Raw genomic sequence first — 25779 nt, forward strand, 5'->3', positions numbered from 1 at the left:
CGCAAGGACTCAGATTAATTTTTGTGTAATAGTACTCACTCTTGCTTGTAAGAATCGCTCTAAGAATTAACTAACGTAATGACTATGAACACAGCCACTGCTCAAGAAATTTAAGTTTATATTATAACTGACCACTGAGAGCAGATAGGAAAGGCAGCATCCAGTCTCTGAGTCTGATGTCAGGAAGACTCTCCTAAAGAAAAAGTCACATAGGTCAAAACTACAGGAGAATCTGAAACCTTGTGGATGGAAGGTATTTTCTCTTCCTTTAGAGTCAAACAAACAAGCACAGTCCTTGGCTCCATTTCTCCTACTCAGTGGATAACTATTAGTATCAGAACCCTATGAACCCAATCCAATGGACTTATTAGATTTCCTGACCCATTGGATAACTCACATAAAATCAGGAGTAAAAGGAGATTTCTGGTGATTTTACTATTAAAAGTCATTAACATGCAGTTTACAACATGCTTTCTTGGATATGATCTCATTTCTTACTTCAGTGACATTTCATTTAGATGCTCTCATATAAGAACAGTGCCTGCTATGAGCCAGAATCCACCTCCCGTTGTACAAATGAAGAGAGAGGTTTACAGCAGGCAAGTCACTCATGCATGCAGTTAGAGCAGTGGCTGAAAATTGCAAACTAAGTCTATCTGGCCCCAACTCCACACTCTTTCTACTGCTCCATGGCCCTTTCTTCCCAATAAGGGCTCATGCTGAAGTTCTTCAAGGTGGAAAGTTCCAAAAGAACAGCCAAAGCTCAGTAAATGATGAGCCATCTCTAAGTGTCAGAACCATCTACAGAAGGAGTCAGAAACTTCTGACTGGGAACAGCCAAAGTCTCCGGACAAGGAGAGATGACAGAAGCAGATGCCCTTTGAAGTGTGACCATCCTGACAACTTGTGACACTGTGCTCAGGCTCATTGGACAGGTCTGGCTTCCAGCCTCTTGAATCTTCTGTTTTCCTCAAAGAGTATATACAGGGAAGGAAACACAACACTGAGGCTTCAGAGGTTGAGCTTCTGAAAAGCCTCATTTAGGTTTTGAAGGTGTGATATGTCTGTGTTATTGCCCCTTCACCTTGGCTCCTTACCAGCCAAGCACATGATGTGTGTGTGAGAGTTTCTAGCTCCTGACTCAATGCTGTCGGTTGTAACTAAGTTGCTGCAACTGAGTGAGGAGACTGGTCTTCATCTTGCCTTGTTGCTGCTGCTAAGTCACTTCAGTCGTGTCTGACTGTGTGTGACCCCATAGATGGCAGCTCACCAGGCTCCCCCATCCCTGGGATTCTCCAGACAAGAACACTGGAGTGGGTTGCCATTTCCTTCTCCAATGCAGGAAAGTGAAAAGTGAAAGTGAAGTCGCTCAGTCGAGTCTGACCCTCAGCGACCCCATGGACTGCAGCCTACCAGGCTCCTCCGTCCATGGGATTTTCCAGGCCAGGAGTACTGGAGTGGGGTGCCATTGCCTTCTCCACATCTTGCCTTGTGGTTGTGTTAAAAAACCTTCAGTAAAAAACTCTCTGATCTGGTTAAAGGGATGAAGGGTCTATGTGAGAGTGAAAGTGTTAGTCGCTCAGTTGTGTCTGATTCTTTTTGACCCCATGGACTGTAGCCTGCCTGGCTCCTCCATCCATGGAATTCTCCAGGGAAGAATACTGGAGTGGGTTGCCATTCCCTCCTCCAGAGGATCTTCCCCACCCAGGGACTGAATCCCGGTCTCCTGCATTGGCAGGTGGATTCTTTATCATCTGAGCCATTGGGAAGTCCAATACACAGGGCTACAACTTCTTAGTAAGAACTCCCATTTGCCTCTGAAACTGTGTTGTTTTAGATCTCTCCGTGCCTTTAGATGGAGAAGGCAATGGCACCCCACTCCAGTACTCTTGCCTGGAAAATCCCATGGACAGAGGAGCCTGGTAGGCTGCAGTCCATGGGGTCGCTAAGAGTCGGACACAACTGAGCGACTTCACTTTCACTTTTCACTTTCATGCATTGGAGAAGGAAATGGCAACCCACTCCAGTGTTCTTGCCTGGAGAATCCCAGGGACAGGGGAGCCTGGTGGGCTGCCGTCTATGGGGTTGCACAGAGTCGGACATGACTGAAGCGACTTAGCAGTGTCTTTAGAGCTCGTGACCACTTTACAGGGCTCTGGTCAGGCTCAAATATGATGATGTATGTGAAAGGGTTTTGTTAAATGCAAACTAATCCATAAGTGCAAGGTGGTATGACTGTATTTATGCTTATTCTTTGTTAATGGCTTTTTTACACTGAAGTGTAATTGACTTAAAATATTATTAGTTTCAGGTGTACAATGGTGATTCAGTATTTTTACACATTGAAAAATGATCACCATGTTAAGTCTTACTACCACCTGTCACCACACAAAGTTATTATAGTATAATTGACTCTATTCCCTATGCTGTAAATTATATCCAAGACTTATTTATTTTATAATAACTGGTAGTCCTTACCTCTTGGTCTCCCTCACCTATTTTACTTATCTTTTCACCCCCTCTCCTCTGGCAACCACCTGTCTGTTCTCTGAATCTATGAGTCATTTTCTGTTTTGTTATTTGTTCACTTGTTTTGTGTTTTAGATACCATGTATAAGTGAGACCATATGGTATTTGTCTTTCTCTGACTTATTTCACTTAGCATAATACCCTCTAGGTCCATTTATGTTGTCACAAATGGCAAGATTTTCTTCTTTTTATGGCTGAGTAATGAATGCCGAAGAATTGATGCTTTTAAACTGTGGTGTTGGAGAAGACTCTTGAGAGTCCCTTGGACTGCAAGGAGATCCAACCAGTCCATTCTGAAGGAGATCAGCCCTGGGATTTCTTTGGAAGGAATGATGCTACAGCTGAAACTCCAGTACTTTGGCCACCTCATGCGAAGAGTTGACTCATTGGAAAAGACTCTGATGCTGGGAGGGATTGGTGGCAGGAGGAAAAGGGGATGACAGAGGATGAGATGGCTGGATGGCATCACCGACTCAATGGACGTGAGGTTGCGTGAACTCTGGGAGTTGGTGATGGACAGGGATGCCTTGCGTGATTCGATTCATGAGGTCGCAGAGTCGGACATGACTGAGCGACTGAACTGAACTGAACTGACTATTCCATTGCATGCTGCTGTTAAGTCGCTTCAGTTGTGTCCGACTCTGTGTGACCCCATAGACGGCAGCCCACCAGGTTCCCCCGTCCCTGGGATTCTCCAGGCAAGAACACTGGAATGGGTGGCCATTTCCTTCTCCAGTGCATGAAAGTGAAAAGTGAAAGTGAAGTCGCTCAGTCATGTCTGACTCTTCGTGACCCCATGGACTGCAGCCCACCAGGCTCTTCTGTCCATGGGATTTTCCAGGCAAGAGTACTGGAGTGGGGTGCCATTGCCTTCTCCCATTCCGTTACATGCATGTGTGTAAATATATATATGTATACTACACCTTCTTTATCTATTAATCTATCCATGGACACTTAGGTAGCTTCCTTGTCTTAGCTATTGTGAATAATGTTGCAAAGAACATGCAGGGCACATATATCTTTTCAAATGAGAATTTTCACTTTCTTTAGATAATTATCCAGAAGTGAAACTGCTGAATCTGTTTTGAAATTTTGTAGGAATCTCCATACTATTTTCTGCAGGAGCTGCACCACTTTACATTCCCTCAGACAGCGCATGGGAGTTCCCTTTCCTCCATATCCTCCCCAACACTCATTTTTTTCTCTCTGTTTAGTGACAGCCTTTCTGACACTGTCACTGAAGAAGAATGTACCCACCACACCTCCTCAGAGGTCACTGAGATAGCAAGCACTTGCTTACACAAGCTGATCTATCCCCTAGAAACAACTTTTGAGGAACATATCCCACTCTTCAGATAAGGAAACCGAGGCTTAGAGCTGGTAACCAGAAAGCACTGGTAAGTGGATTATAAAACCCAAATCCTGACTCCCACCTCACCATAGAGAAGGATCCTTCAGGTTACAATGCACAGAACCCAAGCCCTCTCAGGGGGTCTGTGAGACCACAGCATCATCAGTCCTAAGAATGATACCTCCCGGGGCCCCGAAGCATCTGTAGCCAACTCTGATCTGTTTCCTTGGCTTTCCTGAAGCCCCTCAGGTCATCCTCCAAGTTGCCTTTTAACCAACACATTTGAGTTTTGCCTTCTGTTCCTTTTTAGCCAGACCCTAGGGATGTGAAGGACTGTCACAGTCCCTAAGCTTAAGGATGAATGAGGTGAAGCAAATGCACAGTAGGTACACTGCCTCTAAATCTGCCTTTAATATATAAGTTACAGATAATAAAAGCAGCAGATCAGATTCCTACCCACATTCTCTCCTTTAAACTTCACAAAAACTCGACAAGGTAGACACTCTTTTTGTTCCCATTTTGCAGATGAGGACACTAAGGTTCAAGAGGATTCCATAATTTATCTAGGGTAGGACTGATGCTGAAGCTGAAGCTCCAATACTTTGGCCACCTGATGCGAAGACCTGACTCATCAGAAAAGACCCTGATGCTCGGAAAGACTGAGAGAAGGAGAAAAAGGTGACAGAGGATGAGATGGTTTGATTACATCACTGACTCAATAAACATGAGTTTGAGGAAACTGAGGAAGATAGTGAAAGACAGGGAAGCTTGGCATGCTGCAGTTCACACATGACTCAGTGACCGAACAACAATATAGCCAGTAAGTGGTACAACTTTTAGGACTTCATTTCATAAGGTGAGAGAGATCCATTTACATACAATCTTGTTTATAACACACAGAGTATTTAACATATCTGCTTTTCTCAGCTTGGCAAACAGACCACATACCCACTGATGCTTTCCCCACCTCAAGTTATTCTGATTCTATTCCAACAAACAGAGCAATTTTAATTGTCTAGATGAAAAAGGTTATAACTTCTAACCCTACAAAATAATAAATGACAATCCACGGTCATCAAAAAATAAGACACACACCCAGTGCACTCAAAACACTTCTGCTACAAAATTCCTTTTTTCATTTTTTAAAAATGAATCAAGATGTTTTGGATGAGGGATGGGGCATCCCATGAATTACTTTATACCATTCAAATTAATCTTAAATAAATTTTCCCTTTATCTCATCTCTACAGAACTGTCACACCACCATAAAATTGCCACGCATGACAAACTCTGTGAGGCAGAAATGAAGGGTGGAGGGAAGGCATTCTTGTGTTATTTCACAATTTCTGGGAGGCTCCAGAATGTGGTACTCTCTGGTCAGTGTGTGTTTACGCTCTACCTTTTAAGGTGGGGAAATCCAAAGGCAACAGTTTTTCCTTGAAAATGTGTTTCATGGAAAGTTCTTCAGAAGCTTGTGGTTAATTCTGTTGCAGCTTCTAACTCCTTGAAACCTGACTCATAGAACATATCACCAAATCTGGCATGTAGCTGTGTTAAAATTCTTCAGCAAAAAACTTCCAGATATTATGGTCAAAGGGATAAACAGTTTATGTAAGGGCTGCCACTTCTTACTGCCTGTGCAGCCAAGAGGAGCCTGTGTGACAACGAAGGCCTGTGACTCCCTCCCCCATGTCACCTGCTTCCCCATCAAACATAAAAGGGACCTCTGAAGGTTACACAAGCAACATCACTGCATTTCCAAATGTTCCTGTGCTTTATTCAATGTAGATTCATATTGACAATAGATGGTACATTTTCTTTAAAGGCACACACTTTGCTGTCTTGCAGTTTTGACCTGCCTAAAACATCGCTTACAAATCCCAGGAGGATTCTAATTAACAAAGCAGCAGTGGGCTATCCTGTCTAAACGGGAGTGTGTCTGTGCTTCTAAGCTTCCCACTGAGCCTCTGTTTAGAGCATAAATCCAGCTCCACTGCTCTTCTGTAATATCCCAGGGCAGCATCCACATTTCCAAGGCTCTGTCAGTATTTCCTGACTGGGAACTGTCTTTCCTTTTGCTTTCTATTCTTTCTTGAAACCTTTCCTAACCATCTAGTGTTTAATTCAAAACCCCAATTATTTCCAAGAAGACTCTGAAAATAATGTACACAGTAGACTTGTGTCACGTGACAACCTCCTAGTCTCCATAGATATTAATTTCCAAAAACTGAGATGAAGGGGATTTCCCTGGTGGCCCAGTGGCTAAGACTCTGTGCTCCCAGTGCAGGGGGTCCAGGTTCTATCCCTGGTCAGGGACTTAGATCCCACATGCCACAGTGAAGGCCTGACGCAGCCAAATAAATAAAAATAAATATTTTTTAATAATTGAGGTGAGGTATCAAAAGAGAAAAAGCACCTCATAGCTCCATATACCACCAGAGCTTGAAAAGGAAAGCCCATTAAAGATCTGCACTTCTAAGAAAACTAGAGACAGTATATGATGATGATCTTACCATTATGTTGGGAGCAGGAGTCGGTGTCTTTCATCCTCCTCTTCCTAACCCTGACTCCTTTCCCTAAACACTAGCTGTTTCACCAAAGGCAAGTTACTCCTCTCTCCTCTGCTTCAAGATTTTGTTGAAGGCATCCCTTTCTGCACACGTAAGACCTGTGCATTTCACCATATGCAAATAGTACTTCCATTAAGAATGGGGAGTGCTCACTTTGGCAGCACATATACTAAAGTGGGAACAACACAGAGAAGATTTGCATGGTCTCGTTGTGAATGCAAATTCACAAAGCGTTCCATATTTGGGGTTGTGGGGGAGTTGAGTTGGGAGTTTCGGATTAGCAGATGCAAACTATTATATGTAGACTGGATAAACAACAACAAGATCCTACTGTATAGCACAGGGAACTATATTCAATATCCTGTAATAAACTATAATGGAAAAGAATATATATACATATATAAAACTGAATCACTTTGCTATATACCAGAGACTAACAAAGCATTGTAAATCAACCTAAAAAAAAAAAAAAACTATTAATAAAAAAAAAAAGAATGGGGAAAAAAGAAACTAGAAGGATGATAATGCATATAAATAATTTAAAAATAATATCCCTATGAAATGTCCCACAAAAGAAATACTAGTCCCAGGAAGTTGTACAGAAGAATCTCCCTAGACTTTTAGGAAATACATCATTCTAAACCATGCAGACTATCCAAAAGAAAGTACTGGAGAAATATCCCAACTCACTCAGGCAGGCAGTATAAACTTGATGCCAAAACCGAATCAGAAAAGGGAATGTAGAGACCAAATTCACTCATGAAACAAAATCTACTCCACAAAATAGTAGCATAACCAAGGTCTGTTGTATGTATGACCCCCTCCACCACCACCACCAAACTTTGAAATGATGGAACATCATCCTTTGGATTCAGTTCCTATGACAAGTGTCCAGTACAGGACACAGTGGCATGTGAAGGTAGTAAAGAAAAACTCTGAATTTGCACAGAGAAAGAAACCTGTCTACCGACTTCAGTGTTCAAGCAAAACCAAGTGCTTAAGACCAGTCCCTTTATCAGTCCCGCCAGAGCCGGTGCTGCAGGGAGTCAGGGGCCCTGCTCCAGTGTGGATGGGAATCTTGGAGCGACTTCGTCTATGCTGGGGGTGACTTCTTCCACTGACAACACTCACCGAAGAGCTTCATTTCACATCTTTGCTTTTATAATTTTCCATCTTCGGCTAAAAATACAGCTTTTTGGGTGAGATTCAACCAAAGCATCGCCCTCCCTACCTCCCCCACCCCCAAAGCAAAGGGAGCAGTAGCGAATAAGGGCTCTTGCAAGGGGCCCCCAGGCAAACTAGCTCTTCTGTTTATATTTCCAGCCTCATTGGAAGACAGCCCTGAGCACTTCTGGTGGGGGCGGGGGGCTGCTGCCAATGCTCTGGCTTCATTTTCAGTCAAACACTTCTACGCCAAAAAAACAGAAAAAAAAAAAACAACCCAGCTATGGTGAGGGTGCTGATGGCAGCCCCCATCCAGGAAGGGCAGAAAGAACTAGAGACCGGTTTCACCATCTCCTTTTGCTGACCTTGGGGATCTTGTCTCTATTTACTCATCTGATGAAGTGATGATGAAAGTAAAATATGGTTCATTACACATGTGCTGCTCTGGCAACTGCTGACCTCTTTGATTTGAAAATCATTCTCCTCTCCTCCAGCCTATGAGTGCCTCACTGTTTGTACAGGGACACACGTGCGCACCACACACATACACACACACGCGTGTGCACACACACACACACACTCTTAATCACATTGTCTCATTTACTAGCTCTGTTTATTAACACACAGGGTTCAGTACAGGCTGTCTGAAATGGCCTCCAGCCCCTTCTCAGAACTGAGGAACATCACAGAGAGCTGTACTTGTCCAGAGTTTTAGGATGGGGTTTTGTTTGTAAGCTTGGCACTGCCAGCTGATGAAGGAAGACACAGTGCTATAACACAAGATTTAAGGTCTGGAACTCAGCAGACCCCAATTCTGCTTCGGCTTTGTCACTTAAAAAATCTGGCTTTGGGCACCTGTCTTCACCTTTCGAGGTCTCAGTTTCCTCACCTGTAGAAAGCGAGGAACACCTACCTGGCAGGGAGGCTGGGAAGGTCAGAGGAAGTGAGACTCAAAAGAGGCTACAGGGAATGAGTCAGCCCCACTTGGCCACCTTCACCTCCTTTCTCCAAATCAGTTTTACTAAAGTCAAAATAAAGACAGGCTTTGGAAGAGAACTAAATATGTGAGCTTGGGCAATCCACTTATGTCTCTAAACTGCGTTGAAAGTAAAAGTCGCTCAGTCATGTCCAACTCTGTGTGACCTCGTGGACTATACAGTCCACGGAATTCTTCAAGCCAGAATACTGGAGTGAGTAGCCTTTCCCTTCTCCAAGGGATTTTCCCAACCCAAGGATCGAACCCACAGGTGTCCCACATTGCCGGCAGATTCTTTACCAGCTGAGCCACCAGGGAAGCCCAAAAATACTGGAATGGGTAGCGTATCCCTTCTCCAGCAGATCTTCCCGACCCAGGAATTGAACTGGGGTCTCCTGCATTGCAGGCAGATTCTTTACCAACTGAGCTATCAGGGAAGCCCTGAACTGCATTAATCCTATCTACAAAACAGGGACAAGACAGCATCTATCACCTAGAGATGTGAGGGTAAAATAGGATTGTGAAAGCAAAAGCACTCTGTCCTATGAGTTTGCTGGGCACCCCAACCACGTAAGGTCTGTTATTTTTTCCTAGATTCCTGGTTGCCAGGAAAAAGGCTTGTTTCTGGCAGATCTGCGCTCACCTCCCCAGCTCCCTGCTCATTCGGGGATGCCTCTGCACACGGAGCTCCCTTCCCAGCAGCCAGGCCCGCCCCCACTCTGGGCAGCTCTGCTCTTCATCTCCAGATGAAGCGAAAATCTGGTAAATATTACACTTACAAGGTAACAGGTCTGGAATGCTCGGCATCCCAGCGGAGCACAGTTGCTTCTTGGCATCCAGACACATATAGGCTGCAGCCCAGGGCCAACTACATTTGGCTGCTTTGTGTAATTCAAATAAAGATATTAAAAATCCTCCAACTCTATCAACATCTGTACTGTTTGCTAATCAGAGGGGTGAGTTTTAAAAAGTCATCTGGAGAGAACTTGGCATGTTGACTGCTCTTTTCAGTTTCATCCCAAAGGAGCACTGCGTGGGTGGATATTCACCACATAGGTTTCTCATATATAAATGATTTCTATATTTTAAGCCAGGTGGAGTCTGCTTTCAGATCTCACTGCCTTTCCCCAAACAGATAGTTTTCTGGAGCAGTTTTCATTTCAGAGTTTGTGCCCTTAATGATGACACAGCGTTGCCACTTCTGTGTCACATGATCAGCTCAAGGGTCAATTAATGAGAGTATGATGATAATGGCAGATATGAGCGGGGTGGGGGTGGGGGGTCCTGTTTCTTCCCTTTATTAGCTACGGATCTGGGGAGTGATTTCATCTATCTCTGTGCTTTGGTTTCCTCCCATGTGAAATGGAGAAAATAATAATATCTACCTAGTATTGCCAGGATCAAATGAGTCAGTATCTCTCAAGTGCTTAGGAAGGTCCCTAGGGTAGAAGCACTACATGGGTATAAGTAATAAATGTTATTATTATAAATATTGTTCTTTTTGTTGTTATTGTTTATTTTGGACCAAATACTAAGTGTGAATAAAAGAAACTAGATACAGATTCTTAGCAAAGGGTGACTGGTTCCCCCCATAAATAAAAGAAGTTAAGTGTAATTAGGCATCTTTAGGTCCACCTTTCTCTCCATTAACTAGCAGCAAGTAGAGAAAAGTGGTAAAATTGGATTCTAACACAGCCAGTGACTTAAACCTTGGGCTTCACTGATTTGATCAGGACTGAACTTCCCTCAGTTAAGAGCACAGAAAAAGGACACCGTTTTCCATTGGCTTCATCTTACTTTCCGAATAGCCAACCTCAGCATTTTTAAAGAAAAACTCCTCCCAAATGGCAACCTTGAGAAAAACTATCAAGGTGGGAACTAAGAAAGGTACACCACTGTCCTAAGAATAAAGGAAATAGAGCATACTCTTCTCTCAGTCTGCTCTGACAGTTAAAGGTAATCGTGAAGCCTGACAGCCCCTGTGGGTAATGGAAGGTCTGGGATTTCCAGGATAACAGCTTAAGGCTGCTGGCAGACACCCTTCTGGCTTCACTGGCCTGGGAAGGTGCTGCCCCATGAGGAATGGCCAAGTCCAGGCAGCGAGCAAGTGAAGGCTGCCTCGGTCCTTTGCACACCTGTCTCCCACCTTCCCTTCCTCTCCTCCACTCTGGTCTCCCAGTGCATTCACAACCCCTCCCGCTGCTTGAGTTCCCTACTGTGTAAGAACAAGAAGGAAAAAGCAGTACAAGACACATAAGGAATGAAAACGAAGCTGAGGGCTAGTGGGGACCTCAAGATTCCCATGACAAAGGATGCAACAGGAAGCCAGTTGTACTGGTAGAGAGAGGGCAAGATTGTTTACTCGGTAAGGTTTGCTGGGACCTCAGGCCACATCCTCCAAAGACATCTATCCTGTGTCCCTGTGATGCTGAGGCCACAGACACCCCAGGCCAGGACAGGACGGGGCTTCCCAGGAGTCAGGAGTGGGGCGTGCGAGACAACACTGGAGCGGGCAAACCAGCACAAGACGGGGACTTTCTGTTCTTTGTATTCGAAGAAGCCTGTCTCTCGATACAGAGTCTACGACCGGGGAGGAGCAGTAAACTGAATGAATCACAGTGCTGACTGGGGGTGGGGCTGCTGGGGAGGGATGTCCTTGTGGTTAACCACATTTTACTGGTTTTTTTATTGATTGCAGTTGTATTGAAAGAGACATGACTCAGACAAACCATATCCAAAGCCACGTAAAGCAGTGGGTTCTAATGGAATTTCAATGTATGGAAACGTCAAGAACTGTACTCTGAGATGGGAAGAGCTTTGCTATCAACACAGCCATCATTTGCTTCTGTCCTTTAACAGCTGAAGGAGACACTGATTTTCCTATTTTCCTTTCCATATGGAGGTTGTGGCTATTCACCGCTCAGGTACACATAGCAATCTGCATACGATACGGATCAAATTTTTTTTTAAAGTTGTTTTCATTACTCAATCATTCTGTCTTTGTGTTACCATTGGCCTTGGCTTGTAAATATCATTCAGCAACTTTTGAATGGTTCTGCTGCTTTGTGTAGGGTGGTGGGTATATCAACTTGTTTTCACCAATACGTTATAAGCTACTTGGGGGCAGCCATAATAGAAAAATAACAATAAAAAGAATAAGAAGAACACTGACAAAAGCAATATCACATGTTCTGAGGCGCATCCCCTCTGTCATGTACCCACCATGATTACTACATTTTGGTGTGAGCTAAGAAACTGAAGCTTAAAGAAGGAGCGCACCCAACCATTGTTCCATCAAAAGGAATCTGGTGTCTCCACTTAGACCTGTGTCGTGTGATCGCAGTGCCTTCCCCTGGCCTATCTGTGCTGCCTCCTCTGGGGGAGTCCACCCCGACTCTGCCCATTTTTATCCACCTGTGTGAGTCAGGCAGCAAGCCCTGGAGGCAGTACATGCTCAGTGAATATTTACTGAATTAAATTGAATCAAATGGTATTTTCCACATTACTGCTTTTAGGGACAGTCCAGGAAGAGATTAAAGTAAAATAACACACACAAAAAAAAATGTTGTTTAAACTGAAAACAAAAGTATGATCAGGAGCCTATGTGGCTCCTGATAATATTTCTAATATTTGATATTTCAAAATATCTAATATTTTTATGTTTCTGATATTTCTAATATTTTTCTCATTTCATAGTAGCCTAATTTGGCAAACAAAAGTGAACTGGAACATATCTCAAAGGTTAACATGTATATAAGTGTGCATGTATATCATGTATAATATTGTGCATATATAATGGAAACCTGCAAAATGCTTAAAAATAAAGTGAAATAACAAGGGAGAGAGATGTACCACTTAGTTGCAGAAATAGTTACTAACAAAGAGAGTTCTTTTAGGCAGGTTCTGAGAATTTTGAGCCCTTCTGATAAAACTGAAAATATCATTCTGCCTTATTTACCTCTACCAATATTTAAATGATATCTCCAATATTATTTTTGTCTAACAGAAATTGGAACTATTTTCAACTTTTTCCTAGGCTTAAAAAATATCTATCACTTGCTTTTCTCAACATATGACTTGATATTAAAAATATGGGCTGGAATTTCTGGTTTTCTTAGAGGTCTCAGAATACCAAAAAACAGGAAAAGTTAAGTCTTTACTGATCACCTTAATGAATAAATGAATGAATAAAAAATATATTCACTCCCTACCACATGCAAGGCATTTTTATGTGCTAATCTCTCTCTCTCTTTTTAAGTAGCATTTAGAAGAGTATTTTTAAAAATTAATTTTCATTTTAGAGAAGATAAAAATGAGGTTCAGAGAGGGTAAGTGACTCGCCTAATATTTCACAGTCAGGATTTTTACCCAGGATTCTCCTTTATGCAAAGTCTATGTTTTCTTTCTATTATATCACAGACGGTGTCACACACGAGAGTCATCCTTGGCTCATGTGTGAGTCACTTTCTTGGCTTATCAACAGTAGGCTGGGATCAAAAACCAAAGGTTGACATCCTCATAGAGTTGAAAGGAAGGGACCACCGTCTGTTATAACAAAGCAAAAGAAACAGAGAGGCCCATTATATGAACTCGTCTGTCTAGACAGATGACTAAACAGGGGTCCCTCCAGGGTTAGACTTGAATTTCCTCTGTTCAGCCTGTTGGATAGTTAGCAATAAAAAAAAAAAAAAAAAATTGCTCAAAGGCTGTGGTACTAATCCAAGCCCTCCTACACTACCCAGAGAGTAGTTTAAAAGTCATTTCTGTGCAGTCTGCATGTGTTAAAGTTTCAAGCAGAAATTAGATTGAGAGGCGAACAGCCCTAAAAATACTTGTGCCGTCTGGCTGAGGACCCAACTGCCCCTCTATAACTCCAGGGACAGCACTTTGAACCCACAGCGGGAGCGGGGGCTAATCCAGGTGTTCCCGTGGGACCATCCACAACAAGAATGCATCAGCGTTGGGCTTGGCTTTCCTATGGGCTGGCAAGTAACTTGCCTCTTTCTCTCTCCATGCTCCAGGGGACTCTGAATTTTACCCAACTTATAACATGAAAAATACTACTGAGACTGAAGAAAAAGGCAGTGTCCTTTCATCCAGGCTGAGAGACACAAACAGAGGTCAGAGATAATAAGATTGTTTTAACCCTATTAATATTGCTGTGCTTAGTGTACAAAAAGTTACCCCAGGAAGGAATTAGGAGTTGGCTAATTGATCAAGTGGCCCCATGGAAAACCTGGCAGCAGACCAGTGGACTAAGACTTCACTCATTCCCCAAGAAATCCTTAGCAATATGCTATATCTATTATGGTCCATATTTGCAAAGTTCATTCACTCCCTCACTTGACAAATATTTACTGGATGCCTCAATCTGCAACATTCTTTCACATGTATGGGTATATATAGGGTGGCCAAGAGCTGGAGACGGAATTTCCAGGGCCTTGGTCTGGTACCATTCTGAACTTTTAATAGGCATTAAAGGATTAATGGAGTAGTTTAAGAACTCAGATTTACTAGCCTGAAAAAAAAAAAAAAAAAAAAAAACAGTTGTTCTTATATAGGGAGAAAAAATGAAAAACTCCAGGATTTTCCCTTGCACACTCCAGTAATTACCCAGTGTGGACAAGAGAATCACTTCAGGATGTTCCATACAGTGAACAAGTTTGGATAAGAAGCAACCATGGTCGTTCCTCAAATGGGGGTAGGTAAAGATGTTCCTCAGACAGGAGGTAAAGATGAGCTAAACTCAGAAGCCACTGCCTAATTCCAACACCATCATGCAAGTCATTGGGTTCTGCTGCTCACTCTGAATTTCCATAGGTTTGGGGGAGACAAATACTGGCTTCAAAAGAAAATAAGAAAGTCATCCAAAGATATCTTTTTTTCCTTCATTTTTCAGAAAAGAATGATCTCCCTTAAATATAGTTATATGTTATTTTCACTCAGTGAATTCTCCTTTCTTGACATCTCATCCCTTTACCCCAAATATTCTTGTTCATATTTAAGTTCATCGTCTTAGGGGAGTGATTGGGTTGGATGAACTTTGGAACCAGAAAGACCAAGTTCAAGTTCTGGCTCTGCCACTTGTTACCTGTGTGACTGTGGGGAAATTATATGATGTCTGCAAGCCTCAGTTTCCTCATCTGTAAAACTGAAAATAACAGTAGTGTTTATCCTATGATGTGCTGTGCTTTGCTAAGTCACTCAGTTGTGTCCAACTCTGTGTGATTCCATGGACTGTAGCCCACCAGGCTCCTCTGTCCAGGGGATTCTCCAGGCAAGAATACTGGAGTGGCTTGCCATGCCCTCCTCTAAGGGATCTTCCCAAGTCATGGATCGAACCCAGGTCTTCTGCATTGCAGGGAGATTTTTTACCATCTGAGCCACCAGGGAAGCCCAAGAATACTGGAGTGGGTAGCCTATCTCTTCTCCAGGGGAACTTCTTGACCAGGAATTGAACTGGGGTCTCCTGCATTATAGGCGGATTCTTTATAAGATGAGCTACCAGGGATGCCCTGTTTATCCTATAGGGCTAGTATAAAGATTAGCACAGTGCCCAACGTAAGTATGCAATAACTAACAGTGATCAATATCATTATTATTCATTTTCTTATTACTAAAGCCAGGATCCAGACTCTTCATTTATTAACACCCCACCTAGATCTTTGCCTTTTTTTTTCATGCAGAAATTCATGCAGAAACTCATAACAGGACATGGATAGCTAGACAAAAATCACAGTAGCAAATGTTACATAAACTCCCAAAACAGAGATTCTTAAATCTGGCTGCACATCAGAATGCCCTGGGAAGCTTTGTAAAACTAAAGATGCCAGCTCCCAGCCCAGACCAATCAAATCAGAATTTCTGGAGGTGGACCCCAGTCTGAGTTTATGATTCTTATATTATACACAGTGAAGTTGAGAATCTCAGTAGCAGAGTACCCAAGTAGAGACCACAGCCCTGAGGGTCAGTGCTTCCAGTAAAGGATCTGAGTGCTCTGCTATCTGAAGTCCAAGTCCAAGTTTTTGTCATAGTACCAGCATACCTGTGGGTGAGCTGGTCCTGACGCTTCCCCTGTTCAGTTTCTGAAAACCAGTCAGCTCTCTCCCTAACAATAACACTTGAGTAAACCATCCCTGAAGCCACAGTGGCCACAGTACCACAGGGAGCTGCCCTCCTGCTCTCCTGAATACACACAATGGACGAGGTAAGTAGCAGCCTTGAGAAAACAAGCAACGCAGAGCAGAAAAACAGAGAAGCAACCCCTGCGGTGGATGTGAACAGAAACGAATCAGCTCCACTTCAGAGCAAAGATACAGTCCAACTGAAGATTAGAAAAATATGGTCTGACCGTTTAGATTTCACAAGGATCCAAAACCAATTTAGAGTCCAGTTGGTGGACAAAGTTCACATTCAGCAAAACAGCTCCAGCAGTTGCATCATCCACACAACAGGGCAATTCAGAAATACAGATGTCCAGCCATGTGCAAAACAATGCTTTCATTTTTTTCTGCTCTTTCCCACTGCTGACCCCAAAAGCAGGATGGAGATGTTCAGCATCTGCTGCTACTAAGAATAGGCTGCCGAGATGATGGGGAACTTGCAAGCAGGGAGTTACCCAGCGTGCTCAGGGGCATTCAGAGCAGATGGATGGCTGCCCCTGGGTTGAGAGGGGCACAGGAGATGCCCCATGCCAGGTGGGGTCATTCTGCAGTGTTCTCACTGGACACAGCAGGAGGGAGCCTGAAACTAACCCATTGACCTCATCAGTCACTGTCAGGAGACTAAGGCTCAGGTTAGGTAGAATTTGAGGCAGCCACATGGTACTCAATGTTTAACTCATTCAATTGGCATGGAACTCATACAAAAGAGATAAGAAATAGGAGAGTCATGGTACCTCCAGCTACAGCTAGGCATCTTCAGACTTACAGTCTCATAGAAGCTTAACCTGGATTGTGAAGAACATTTACCAGATACTGCTGGGCATGTCAGGAACATACTGGCAACCTGAGACCCTAAGGCGAAGAGATGTGAGTACATGTTTTGGAGGTAAGCCTGAGTTTCCCTGACACACATAAATTTCACATAACATATCAGGACTTGCTTCCTAAACCTAGTACTACCAACTGTGCCTCTGACACCAAACAAACTTGTTTTGGTTGGAAGAATAAGTTGTATATAAAAATGAAGGGGACTTCCCTGGAGGTCCAGTGGTTAAGACTTTGCCTTCCAGTGCAGGGATATGGGTTCCATCCATGGTCAGGGAGTTAAAATCCCACATGCCCCATAGTCAAAAAACCAAAACATAAAGCGGAAGCAATACTGTAACAAATTCAACAAAGACTTTAAAAATAATAATAAAATAAAAGTGGAGCAGAAGGAAATTGATGTCTGTCTTATAAAGCCAACTGACTAAGTATTCAGCAAATATCCATTATAAAGCTCCTCATAATTCCATGGACAAAGCAAAAGTGTGGATCCAACCATGCCATACCAACAACATAGAAAGTTTTTAACATGGGTGAAATCCTTCTCTTTTCCCCAACTCCACCACTTACACTACGGTAGACTATACCATTTGGTCAAACTCTTCTCTTCTAGACCCACCGCCAAACAGATCCTTTTCTTGTGCCCCTTCTTGCCCTACTGAAGTCATGTTTGGTCACGGGAACATAGTGGATAACTATACATCTCCTGTGGTCCAGCCAGGAGGTCAGCATGCCCGGGTTTAGACGCTGCTCCCTCAGCTGGGTCCCACAACAAAAGATGTCATAGAATCCATAGACTATAAGTGAGGGATCAACCTTTGTGATGTGTCCTTAAGAAGAAGGGGAAAGAAGCTCTAATGACTTTGAGTTGTCTAATGGATTTTGTGCACCATGGGTCCATTATGTCTTCTGAATAACAGATACCTCATGTAACGATCTTGCCCTGTTCTCCAGCCTCACTATTTCATAGTGGGTCTCCTGTAGGTACACGTTCAATTTTTCAAAGACTACAGTAAGTGCTTCTGCTGTTTCATGATTCATCAAGACAGTAATCATGCGAGCTCAAAGAGGGAGAAAACATGAAAGGGCAAATCTTCCCCTTACTGAAAGCTGAAGACTTCCTAGTGCTACTGATTGACTGCCAAACTATCCTCCCAAAAGCCATCTGTTGAAGCAGCAAATACCAGCTGCCCCTGAGAAGGCTTCCTTGACCTGTCTAGAGCAAGTTCATCAATTCTTCTGACCTCTCAGACCCTTACTTATAATCAACCACATGGTGTTAGCTTCTCAGTTTGATTGGGCTGGTTTGGTAGGCCTGAGCTCCTCACTAAGTCAAAGGCTCTTGAAGTCAGGATCTGTGTTCTATTACTCCATCCACCGGCAGAGCTCACACAGCACCTGAATGCAGTAGACTCGATTGACATGTCTTATAGAGATGGATGAAGGAATCGAACCGACATCCCAGTGTAAAGTCTTGCTGCTCAAAACTTAAAAATTGGAACACAAACTCTGGTCCAAGAGAAATGCTTTTTGACTGATAAGAGACATAGTGTTACACATTCCCTGGCTTATGACCTCATTTCAAAGTTTAGGCAAATGTACAAGGCACAGCTGGACAGATCCAAAGAGCCTTCCAAGTCTGACTTTCCACTTCCTACAGGAAGAGACAGCTTGTCATCCTCGGAGGCCAACCGTGGTCACCTATGAGTGTAGTGTCCTGTGTTCCTGGTCATGAATCAAGGGTGGCCGTGACTAAGCGGTCCAGTAAGTGCAGCCTCCAGCAGCTGCCATTCCACACTTGTCAGCACAAGATGGGAGACCCAAGAGGTTATTTGCATACACAGAAGGTGCAAAGGTAGCTTCTTTCCAGAAAGGAAGGGGGTGGGTTGCCAGTAATTCAGGAGTGTCCATTTAAAACAAACAACAACAAAAAAATATTTTCTATATACAGAACCCACTTGTGACCTGCCTATCAAATTATCTGTTAAAGAAAGAACTCAGCACAAGGAAGGTCTTGTTGAAGTTCCTAGTTGTTGGAACTTCCTTGTGCTGAGTGCCTTCCCAGTGCATTGCCAAGACCAGTTCACTGGGCTTCTGGCTCCTGCCTTGGTCACTGTCCTCAATTTTGCTGCAGAACCCCTGGGCTAAAACCACCCTTCTCCCCATTTGATTCAGAGGAAAAACCACAGACTTGGCAATGGCCTCCAAGTCCCCACCTGACCCATGTGTCATTCTCTCTCTAATCTCATCTCCTAGGATACGTCTGATCAAATTGCAACTCACCTCCCCACTCCCCAACCTTGCTCTGATTTTCTGTCCTATCACATTGATCACATTCTACCATTCTCATCTTTTTAATTAATTGTCTATCCTCTTTCTGCAAAACGTGAAGCACCCCAAGGGCAAAGTTTTCTGTTTTATTCACTGATGGCATCGCTAGTGCCTAGATGGATGCCTAGTGCATTGCAACAATGAACACTGTGCAGTGAACGACTGTTGTAAGAATGTCTCGTGTTTACCTTCGTCTTCCTATGATCTTTGCATGCATTAGACACCTGTCTTACAACTAGATCTATATTTGTAGTGCACGTAGAGACCTTTTTAATGGAAGGCTTGCTGGGAAGTAGAATGAATACGACTAGTCATTCTTTTCCTGCTTCAATAGAAAAATGCTTATTCCCATTGTTTAAATCTGCAAAGTGATGAGAGTTATTATGGTATTAAGACTTCAAACTTCCTGTTTTCCAGTGGTTATTAAAAGCCTGACCAGTATAATCCTAGGGCAATTATAAAGTGACCACTGTAGTTAGTGCCTCTTCCTCTGGTGTTAGTTCACTGTTATATTTACTCTTCACCACATAGCAAAGAACTTAGCTCTCAAACTGGTAGAAATAACAGAGAAATCACTTGGGGCACAAAGACAATTCCTGGGCATGTTTATTTAAAAAAAAATGCTTTTTTTTGGTTCAGTGATACAAAGCATGTAGAAGAACTGGCTATTTCTCTATCTTGATCATCAAAAACACTACAGTAGTTATAGAATAGCCATATTGTGTGGTTGGATTCAAAATACTGGATGGTTCTAAAACAATATCAAAATCACAGGAGAAAATACCAAAGTCATTTATTATTAACTTTTATTATTAACTTTTTCTGTTTAATATCTGGGTCAGATTTTCACCTGCTTGAATACCTCTGGTTGAAAAAAAAAAAAAAACGCTATTTGGAAAGAGAAAACTTCAGTTACTTGGAACTGAGTTGGGCTGAGTGAGTAGAGTTTACATTCCATTGTTGGCGAGATCCTTACCCCGTGGAATGTCTCAGAACAGATTTCAGGCCATGAAGAGGTCAGCGGTGCTTTGACCAAACACTACCTCAGTGAACTAAACATTATACATCGGCTATGGCATTATAAATTGTACATCACTTGCACATTATACATTTGTTTTGAAACTGCGCTGTCCAATCCAATGTGCGTAACCTCCCAACGAGGCATCCACCCCCCGCCACTCGGTCATCTGCCTGCACATTCACAGCCCCTCTGTGGTGAATGGTAAGCAGGGGTGATGTGTGATCAGCGTGATTAACTACGGACCTAACTCGATCATTGTATGCACTGAGGGACATGGAGAGCACAGGGTGAAAACGTGGTCACGCTATGGATTCGGGGTCTCACACTTGTGGGACCAGCTGATCAAACAGAGGCCCTGCTAGATCTGAATCCTTCAGGCTGAAGGACTTGGAGTAAACACACCGGCAGAATAAGAGCCTCCACTGCATCAGGTTAATGGGGACCGGTGCACCTGCGCTGCCTTTTAAAGGTACAGACTCCTTGGGTTCCACCCGCCCCAGGGACTCTGACTCAAGACAGGCCCGGGAATCGGCTTTTGATGACCCTTCAGAACGTACCAAAAAATGCAGGCCACACTCTGAGGAGCTCATCTTTAAATCTGAACCAAGCTAATGAAAGGCATCACGCTCAGTAAATACTTAAAGAACAAACAAAGCTGGATTTGCCTTCATGACTCTTAACCCATTCCTTCCTGGAGAGACCATCTGGACTGCTTATCTCCTGGACTCGTCTATCTTAGAAGAAAAACCTTCAGGCAGGCTAAGCTCACCTCAACCTACATTTTGGAGGAGAGTGAACTTAAAGGGCGGGAGGGGGTGGAGTGGAAATGATGTAGCGGCCACACAGGCTACGAGGAGCAAGGACGATGTCTTCCTCCAGGGGACTTGATGTAAAACTGAGGAGGCATCAGCACTGCCAGTCCAAGCATGGGTTCAGGTCACGTGGTGATAACTACACCCAGGTTAGAGAGGGAGGCAGGAAAGCCAGAGGCGCCACGGGTCCCCCCACCCCCCGACTCCCTGCGGCCACTCCCAACATCTCCTTGGAATGGAGAGGCGGTTCACACAAGGTGACAGGGATGACCCTCAAGCCGCTTGGCACCAGCCAGCCTCTACTTAACGAGTGTTCAGAATCACAGTCAGCATGGAGAAATTCACCCTGACCCTGGACGCCTGCCCCCTGGCATCGGCTCACTTACATTTTTACTCAATTACTGTTTCTAAGAACAGAGACCAAAAAAAAAAAAAATTGCAGAGCCCCACTGCTCAGCAGTCTTGCATGGAAGGTCTGGAAGGGTCTGCAGGCTTGACTCCCAGGCGGGAAGCTGGGTGGGGCAGGAGGGCCTCCCACTGAACAGGGATCTCTTTCCCCAGCCTCACCCTCTGAGACACTCCTGATTTTCCCAGACTCAGGAGAGGCAGGGTGGGCTTCCAATGTTTTTCCATCAAAGAAAGGGGGAAGCTTGCAGCCATTAAATGACCGAAAATAACCCCAAGGGAGAAGGCGTGTCCGAGGCCAAGTGGAAGGGTAGACCTCTCCACTTGTTTACTATGAGGAAAAGATGAAAAGGAAATTAATCCAAAGTGATAGGTAAGAGAATTATAAAAACTAATGGGATGGGATTCCCAGGGGAAATAAAAGAAAAGCAAAAAAAAAAAAAAAAGAAGTTTGGGGTCTCTGTGGTGTGGTGGAGGGTACGCGGGCCAGACCTGACTTCGGGATTTGCTTCTACTCCCTTTGCTAGTTTGATGACTGAGGACAAGGTATTCACCTCTCCAAGCCAGAGTTCCCTGAAAAATGGGGATTTCATCCCACCCTCGCCAACCAACCAACATGGGAAGAATAAGGACCAGAGGCCTTCAGTACCCGGGACATGGGGGAGGGGTGGGGGGGACTGGAATTCAACACATGTTTTCCTTCTCTCATCCCTTTCCCTTGTCTTTTCCAACAAGCTGGCGAAACAAACAAACAAACAAACAAAAATCAGACAATTAACTCCTTGGTTTAGACAGTACAATAAAATACAAATTTAGAGATGGAAAACCAAATACAATCTGCCTTACAAACAGGAACTTAAAAAGCATGGATGAAGCCATTCACTCTTTTTATTCACATGGCAGCTTGTAGCCATTCTGAGGCTTTCTATACTCAAATAAATATATATTCTCAATGCAATCAGTTTTGTTTTTGAGGAAAGCCCAGCTTAGGTCACTGTAAATAGACTATTTCATTTCTTGATTCCTTGATTCCTAAGGAGCAAGGTTAGTAGCTCAGTTGGTAAAGAATCTGCCTGCAGTGCAGCAGATCCAGGTTTGACCCCTGGGTCGGGAAGATCCTCTGGAGAAGGAAATGGCAACCCACTCCAGTATTCTTGCCTGGGAAATCCCATGGACAGAGGAGCTTGATGGGCTGCAGTTCATGGGGTCGCAAAAAGTCGGGCATGGCTGAGTGACTAACACTTTCACAATTAGGAGTGGTAAAGTGCACAGCAGGATAACCCAGGGAGTGCAGACATCTATCGGGGAAATAAAAACATTTCTCCTGTCCTTATTTGGGATCTCCACTTGAATTTAGAATCCATATAATTCATGCTTCCTCAGGGCCTCAAAAGTGTAGAGGGAACTAATGTCAGGACAGTAAGTCCATTTCCTCCCTTCCTGAGCATGGATCAGGGTACCACCTGGGCCAGAGTGTTTCAGTGTCACAATCACCTAAGCCCTGTTCTTTGCTGTGGTCTCATGGCTCAGCAGATGATAAAAGATGGTACTCAATAAAAGCTGGCTGATTTATTAATGTTCCAAATCAGAAAGGGGTGAGCCCTCTAGCTTTGGTGACCCCCCCACCCCACCCCAGCCTATCACACAGGGTTAGGCTCTGAGGGGCCTGCACTTGTCCTGAGGGTCAGGGCACAGTGGCAAGCTCTCAGGTTCAGCCAACTGAAGCCTTGACCATAATCACCCCATTCTCTCATGCAACCCATATGAAGGCCACAAACAACCCATTAATGACTGTATGAAGGCCACAATGATCAGCGTACATTTCCCACTGTCCTCCCTGTAGAACTTCAAAGGAGAGAAAGATCTCCTTCTTCCCTTTCAGTTCAGTACCAGAAACATTCATTGAGCCATTGCTGTGTGTCAGAAATAAGAACACAGGTTCAAATAAGAGACCAAAAACAAGGAACCCTTGACATTCTGACCATACAATCCCTCCCCCCACCACAGAGTATCCTCCCAGGGAGTCAAGAGATCAATCTATCAAGTCACTTGGGAAGCCCTAGATCACACATCTCATAGACCCACAATCCATCCTTCCCCGTATTAGAATCAAGTCATCATATCACTTCAAAGCATTCATGAGTTTTTCTGATAGACACTCTGACTACAAGATTGGGGGCACCTGTGTGACTGTCCAGCTACGAGGCTGCACTTCAGAATTCTCTTTCGCCTCTGACAAGTCCCCCCCCACCCAGGAGACAAACACTAAAGATGGACCGGCTACCACTACGTCAAATGAGGTATATAAAGCAGACGAGTGTACTCACCAAGGTACCCACAGAAAACCTGGGACTGTCTGGAGCACAAGCTGCCCACTGAGCCAGAGGGTGTTGTAACAACTGGGCAGACAGCTAGGAGTTTTAAAAAGCACAGTCATTAGCTATTTTACTGAGGAGATGCCTATACAGAGCTATACAAAGATTCAACGCAGAAGAGGGACTCTATGCATGTATTTATCATTCCCCCAGAAACAGAAGGGCCCCGCTACTCAGGGCCAGGGGACTACGGGGTAAGCAAGTCTGGGGGATTGTGGATTCTCACCCCAGATCTTTTGGCATGCCTTAACCAGCAATCAGGCTCCTAAATTTAGCGTTCCCCTTAACACATTCTAGTGTTAAAATAACAGTGTACAATTTATATACTGAAACAGTCACATAAATACCTTGACTTATATTAAAGATGAATAGGAAAGGCCCTGACCTTTTGAACAAAAGACAGACTCCCTCTTAAGAGTAAAACTCACTTTCATTTGGTTGGCCTCGATTTCAGTTTTCTTAAAACCACCTGTTACCATTTCTAACACATGAAAACTCCTACATCAATGATCAAAAATTCAAGTATATACTGGTTTAGGGCTGCTTAGTGACAATTTAAAAACCTTGGCCTCCTTGGAATGGATTACACGCATCTTCCATGATACTTTTTGACATCCTGAAATTCTGAACTCTGCCTTCTTTAAAGATCTTGTATGCACACTAAATGTCAGATTTTTGCATGAGATGATGTGGATGGACACCCCTGCTCTGTCATCAGTCTCCTAGAATCTTTGAACAAATGCCTCGATGCACCTAAGCTTCTGTTGCTATAAAATGAAACTGACATTATGCTATTCCTGAGGATTTATGAAAGATTGAAATGAGATATTTAAAAGAAACTGACAAATAAAAGGTGCTCAGGGATATAATAATACCAGTTATCTAACTTATTTGATAGGTGAATCCCCGAAGGCCTTCCAGGTCTGCATGAACAGACTTCCTTCCCAGCTCCTTATACCAATTTAAAATCCATGCAACTTCCATTCACCTAGGGCATGTCTTCTGAAAGTAGCATGACCACTATTCATACCTGACTTGAAGATTTCTTTGGACAAAACACACAGATCTTACGGACTTCCCCCTCCCCTCTCTCTCTCTTTTTTTTTTTTTTTTGCCAGATTTTTGTTTCTCTCTCAATTCTAAAGCAGATAAGGAAAACTTTTTTCCATGCCCTATAACTTACCACCTCCAACATTCAGCCCCCTAACAAGATCCCAGGGACACATTTTCACACTTGTGGGAATTATACCTTCCAGTCAAAACCCTCTTTAATTGAGATGTGGGAGGTGCCCAGCCTGGATGGCTCGGAAGGCGAAGGCCCAACACCCAGGCCTCGGTAACATGTTGCTCTCACGTCGCCACCATACGCTGCTACCAGCTGACATCTGCTCACACACGTTCTCACCCACAAGCAACCACGGTGTTTATTTTCAGAGCCTCCCCGAGAGAAAATTCCCTCCCATCACCCGTCAGCAAAGATAGGAAGCTACAGACAGGGTAGAAACTGTGTCACAAGATCAGCAAGGCACACGATGTCTTCTCATTCAGATCTGACCTCTAAAAAGAGATGCTGAAAGCTCTCTGCGATAAAAATCTCAAGGAACAGAACCAGAGACACGCAGGGCATGCAGAGCGTGGCTGGGTCAGCAGCACGTTCTCTTCACACGAGGGCCCTGTGCGTTTCTGGGGGGATTTCACTCCTTTTCCTGGGAAATAGCACCTTCTTCAGGCCAGTGGCTGTGTGGTGCTCCAGAGGGATACTGATTCTGTTAATGGAATCCAGATCCCTGAACTCAGCCCTGATCACCCGGGTCAAAGGAAGTCTATGAGAGAACAGGGCAAGCTGACTGTTGTCATCTGTCATTTCCAACAAGCTGTCCTCAAGTAGGCACCTTTGGTTTGCTCTCCCTCTGCTATCAAGCTACAGCATTAAAATCCTTCCTTTCCTCCCCTCCCCTTTTTGTTTATTTTGTTTTGTTTTTAAGTAGGGCCCAAGAACAGGGTGAGCTTCACTGGTGGCTCAGTTGTTAAAGAATCTGCCTGCAATGCAAGAGTCACTGGTTTCATCCCTGGGTTGGGAAGATGCCCCTGGAAAAGGAAATGGCAACCCACTCCAGTATACTTGCCTGAAAAAAATCCCATGGACAGAGGAGCCTGGCAGGCTACAGACTATGGGGTTGCAAAGAGTCGGACACGACTGAGCGACTAAACCACTGCCATAAAGAACAGGGTGCTCTGGTGCTGATCCAGGGCCTCG

At 43.9% G+C, this 25779-nt stretch overlaps 1 protein-coding gene across 5 annotated transcripts in view; it reads right to left on the reverse strand.

Moving 5' to 3' along the window:
• TGFB2 (transforming growth factor beta 2) overlaps window positions 1-25779 on the reverse strand; it is a 97342-nt gene that overhangs the window by 55788 nt on the left and 15775 nt on the right. For 4 of the 5 annotated variants that reach the window (XM_005898568.3, XM_070385508.1, XM_070385506.1 and 1 more), the window contains exon 2: window positions 23475-23558. The exons of the other annotated variant lie outside the window; for it this stretch is intronic. In XM_005898568.3, coding sequence (XP_005898630.1) covers window positions 23475-23558 — 84 coding nt within the window. The remainder of the gene's footprint in view (window positions 1-23474; window positions 23559-25779) is intronic. 5 annotated transcript variants of the gene reach the window in all.

This window comes from Bos mutus, chromosome 16 (assembly GCF_027580195.1).
Source record: "Bos mutus isolate GX-2022 chromosome 16, NWIPB_WYAK_1.1, whole genome shotgun sequence".
NCBI lineage: Eukaryota > Metazoa > Chordata > Mammalia > Artiodactyla > Bovidae > Bos > Bos mutus.